This window comes from Diachasma alloeum, unplaced genomic scaffold (assembly GCF_001412515.2).
Source record: "Diachasma alloeum isolate Michigan unplaced genomic scaffold, Dall2.0 Dall_scaffold_00176, whole genome shotgun sequence".
NCBI classification, from domain to species: Eukaryota; Metazoa; Arthropoda; class Insecta; order Hymenoptera; family Braconidae; genus Diachasma; species Diachasma alloeum.
In genome coordinates, this window is record NW_021680342.1 from 2,450,219 (window position 1) to 2,455,529 (window position 5,311).

General features: G+C 35.7%; 1 protein-coding gene across 1 annotated transcript in view; it reads left to right on the forward strand.

Annotated features, from left to right (window-relative positions):
* LOC107042752 (paired box pox-neuro protein) overlaps positions 1 to 3,721 on the forward strand; it is a 24,693-nt gene extending 20,972 nt beyond the window's left edge. The window contains exons 4-6 of the mRNA XM_015263966.1: positions 804 to 1,050; positions 2,840 to 3,014; positions 3,126 to 3,721. Coding sequence (XP_015119452.1) covers positions 804 to 1,050; positions 2,840 to 3,014; positions 3,126 to 3,642 — 939 coding nt within the window. The 3' untranslated portion in view covers positions 3,643 to 3,721. The remainder of the gene's footprint in view (positions 1 to 803; positions 1,051 to 2,839; positions 3,015 to 3,125) is intronic.
* The last annotated feature ends 1,590 nt before the right edge of the window (positions 3,722 to 5,311 follow it).

Below are 5,311 nucleotides of genomic sequence, written 5' to 3' on the forward strand. Positions count from 1 at the left end.
ATTTTTCACTGAAATTCTCGGTCCACTTCTTGGAAAATTTATTGCATTTTAGTTGCACTGAAATTTCACAGAATTTTGTAACTGCAAATTGAAAGTTTTATCGAAAAATCTGCTGCAAGAATTAATAATGCAACCAGTAATTCATGAGTTGAATTATTCCATGAAATTATAAATATTGTTAATATATTCTTGCATTTTTGATTAATTGAAAATTCAGTGTAGTTTGATACTAAATATTCCGTTGTGATTAAAAATTCAAATAAGTTTGGGAATTCTCGTTTCTCTGCTTATAAAAAGTGTGAAATTTCATTGAACTGTCAGTGAAAGCTAAAATTTCATGATTTTTGTCTTAAACTGAACACAATCTCTCTCTTCTATTACTCATCAAATTTCCATGAAATTTTTTCCTAACATTGTAGCATGAGGTTGTGTGAAGTTTAAAGTTTTAAACAATTCCGGTATTTGCCTGATTACCCCAGATTTTTCCTTGGCTATTGGATTTCGTATTTTGTCTTCACATTGCCCCTGGAGTCTTCCAGTATGTGAATTCTTAATTAAAAAAAAAATTCTTCATTTTATCGCATCAAAGCCACTTCAACAAATTTTTCTTGATTATCAGAAATGTTGGTTTCATACGTTTCCTCATCAGTCTAAAAAATTCTTTCGACCTGAAAAACCTCAATTTGTGGAAATGGGTGAACATTCTTAATGGGGAAATTTCCCGAATGCCCACGCCAAATGCTTCATCTTCCCTTCATTTTTTTTCGTTCATTTAGACTAACAACCGGGGATTACCGTTGCAGCAAGTGGCAACGCCGACGGTGGTGAAGAAGATCCTGAGGATGAAGCAGGAGCAGCCGACGATGTTCGCTTGGGAAATCAGGGAACAATTGGCTAGGCAAGGTGCATGTGATCCACAGAGTTTACCGTCTGTATCGTCGGTCAATAGAATACTCAGGGGCGGTGGACTACATACGGATCATCCGGGGATTGATGCTGGTTCATCTAGCGGGTATCAAACCCACGTGCCGTCGAGTCCGGAGGCTAGAGGTAATTTGGTGATGTCTAATTCTTGAATAAAATTTATTTTCATTACACGTTATCTGAAAATTCATACTGTTCATATTGTCATGTTTTAAAATTCACAACAACAGACCGTAATTTTCATTGAACTTCCATTCTACCGCACGGAAAATTTTTATAATGCTTTTTTCTCCACTGTTAAACATCCTCGGTAGAAATTTCCGATTCACTTCTCGGAAATATTCGCCAAAATGAAGAATTTGGTACTGCATATCTATGTTTCGATCGGGAAGTCAAGTATTTTGCTCTATTCACTATTAGAAATCCTTTGGAATTAAAGTGATAGCTGGGTGTGATTGTTGTTAATTTAATGTCAATGTAGAATCAAATTTTTCAGGGAATTTCAACAACAACTTGAATTTTCAAACTCATTATAAAAATTAAATGTTTCATCGTATTGTATCTATCGATTGAGAATTCAGAGAAATAATTGCATTGCAATTCCATTAAGTTATATGCCAATAACGTATGAAATTCCATGTAAATTAGTAAGTGTTGAAAATTGCACAACCTTTTACCTGAATTTTCAAAAGGAATTTTCTAACAAACTCGATAATTAAAAACTTAATTGATAATAATAGAGTGAAAACATTATTGTACGTGTGATAACTTTGTTTATAAACCTTGAAAATCATATATGGAACACTCACATAATTATTAACACGAATGTATTATTTACCATGTGCACCGATACACCGCACATTCGCAGAATTACCAGATATCGCGTGATGTCCGAAAAAAATCATGTTTCCCTTTTTCGGGGTTAAAATTGGTTGAGATACAACCGCACGCATATAAACACATCTGAATAACATGTGGCTGGAGTAATGTTCATTAGTCTCCGCGAAGAGAGAAGATTTTTCGACCGCAAGATAATTCTCAACACGAAAGCCACTCATAATTTTTGTTTACAATCGAGAGGCGAATTTAACGGTGCCCTTCATTCATTTTTATCACACGTATTTGTAACACTCTTGTATAGGCCTTCTCCGAAGTTTTTTTTATTGCATCAAGGGTGAATTGTTGGGAGAGATTGAGAGTCCTGGAGAATTGAGATACTCACGAAAACCGTGATTGATATCCTTGAAGAATACGTTCTCCTTTCCCTTATCGACCTTTCTGCGGTAGTTCTCAGATTTCTGCCCTCAAAAGAGAATTTTCGGAAATTTATTTAATGATTCTTCAAGGGTATTCTGCGGATTAAACATTCAAGCTATCAATTCTCGCGTTTTTTGGGGGAAAAAACTGTAAAATTGTAAAAAAAGGTTTTTACATAATCAGAAATCACGTATGAAAAAGGTCTATACGCGGAAAACACATGTGTTTTGTTGAATCAAGAATTAAATTTTTCTTCGAATTGAATTTTTTATATTCTGGAATAAAATCTTCCGCAAGTGAGAATTTCCCTATTCTCCATTTAAAAAATAGCCTATTTTTAATTTCAAAAAAATTTTCCTCCGGGTGTTTTATATGAATTGAGAGATTTATATGAATTTAGACTTCACAGAGGAAAAGATCTACATGGGAAAAACCCACAAGTTCTTCTCAATAATTTAATACGGACAATTCTCGCAAGAAATTGTCCTATAGAATTCAGATCTCTATAAACCTCTCGACAAAGTTTGAATGCTCTAGAAATTTCCAGAGGAAAATGGAATTTGAATTCCTAACGATGAAAAATTATCACTAGACATAAATAACAGCGCCAAATTAACGAGAGGAATTAACTCCCTCACTGACAATGTGTCATTTTTAGAAGCCCTGATGAGAACGGATTATCAATTATTTTACCCCGGCTCCCTGGGTCCCCTTCACATATCAACGAGTGGATCAACTGGAAATCCGAATGCACCAACGTGGAATCCTGGATTTTACTCGTCCCTCTATCAAGCAACCACACTGCATCTGCATCACGGAATGCAGGCATTCACGTGAGTATCCTAATAAACGTCCGCTTTATACCCGCATTATCCCCTTAATACGTGCCTCCACCATTTTAATTGGTTCATTCATTATCCAAAAACATTGCATTTATTCTTCAGTACACTGGAGCAAGAGCGAATGGCCGAACAACAGAGTGGACAGAGCCAAGTTGAACTGAAATCCAGTTCAAGCTCAATGGCAGGAAGTGACGATTCCCTAGACAAAAGTGATTTAGACGATAATGTTGAGTCGCAGGACAATTACAAGTCCTTCCAAAGTTCCCCGATAATTCTAGAGCTGGGTCAGAAGATCGGCAGCGATCGGAGTGCATTCGTGCGCCACGGGACGCCCAATTCGTCGAATAACTTTGAAATCTCACGGACAAGTCCCGCGTCAGCGATTGGTGACGACATAACACCGCAGACGTCACGAAGTGGTAACGAAAATTCGAGTGATATCAGTACTGAGGGAGTGTCGTCCGGCAATAGACCCCAACAGCCCCAGAAAAAACGAAATCCCTACTCCATAGAAGAACTACTCAAAAAAGATGAACGCGGCGTTAGTAATAAACGACCGAGAGTGATTGCAACTGGCATTGTCCAGCCGTGTGGGATAATAGTCGGTAAAGATGGGTAGAATATGTCATGTCCCAATGTAAATTAAAAAGTAGCTTAATTCTTTAATTAATGGAGATGAAATTTAACGATTAATTCAACAGTCGGACTTGACGTGGGGATATCCAAGTACTTTGGCTATTTTTTTTCCAGTGAAATGCACGGAGAAAAATTTTCTAGAAAAATTCTAGCACTGTTAAGGTAAAATTTCTTGGTTTTTCTGGTAAAATTTCCGGGGTTTTACGTGAAATTTTCACAGAAATACCAGGAAAAATTCCCGTTTTCCCCAATAAAATTTTTAGTGCCGGCACTGGAATTTTTTCCCGGCCGTCATTTTGCGCCTTTTTCCCGTGCTAGCACTAGAATTTTTCTAAAAAATTTCTCTCCGTGTGCTTCTCTTCATTTAAGCCCCATTTGACCCTATGTCTCCGGACATTACAATGATTTTATTATATATACCTTGTAGGCCTGAATTTGAATCTCGAAATTGAAGAGTTAGAGAACATTTAAAAAATCTGCAAAGAAAATCCGAATGTTTACTTTCGAAGAAAGATTGATGAAATAATTAGAAAATTGCAATTTTTGAAACTTACGCGCATTTTCTATAAATCATTTATGAAGAATCAATTTTTCACCATAAAAATCATTTGTTTGGAATCGTAACAAATTTATTCATGTTCAGAATTAGTTGTCAAACCAAAAAATGTTTAAAAAAATGATAATTGTGTGCAAAATGTTAATTGATTGACGCAATTTAACTCGCAAATTTGATGATTGAAAATAGTTAAATCTATATTGTGTTCTATACCAAACTGTAAAAGGTACTTGAATATCCTTAATGGAACTTATGTACATATTACAATGTATAGTAGATGATTCTTCGATGGAGGAATCACCAAATTCTTTTATTTGAAGATGGTAATAAAGGGAGATGGTGTGACACAACTCGTGTTGAATTCATTTCGGGGTGGCTCAAATAAAAATTTCAACGCATAAAGAATATTTGGAACATGTTAAGGAATACCGTCGTTGTACGAAGGCTGTCATAAAGCCATAAAACTGAAGTCACCATACACTGTGCCTCGCGATTCCTCTGACACACGTGTGAATGAGTTAAACTGCAACAAGAGAGAGAATTCACCGATTTTCCTCTCCGGAAATAAAAATAACATTGAGGAAATAAAAGGGGGATGAGGGAATCTGGCTTTTACAGCGTTGTAAACATTTTTATCTCTCTCAGTGATCATCACCAACCAATTAATGCACCATAAAGTGTAAACACTTGTGGTTTAATATCGTGCGGCCATAATCCCACGTCAGACGCACATTTGTGCACTAAAGCTAACAATTTTCTGAAAAAAATAAGAGTAATTAAACTTTTAAATTGAAAAAAAAAAACAAAAACATTGAAATGAAGTTGAATTTAGATGGCAATTAAACACTATTTATTCTAGTAATGTAAAAATATTGTTAATTTAATTTGAATGATAATGATACTGGGCCTTTGATAGCCGTAACGTTATTCAATGAAAATAATGGTAGGATGAATTTTCACGGTGTCATAGAACTGTAGGCGATACTCGAGGGTATAATAACTTGGACAAGTTTTACGATGGTTTTTAGTATCATGGCCACAAGAATATCTCTCTCTCTCTCTCTCTCTCTCTCTCTCTCTCTCTCTCTCTCTCTCT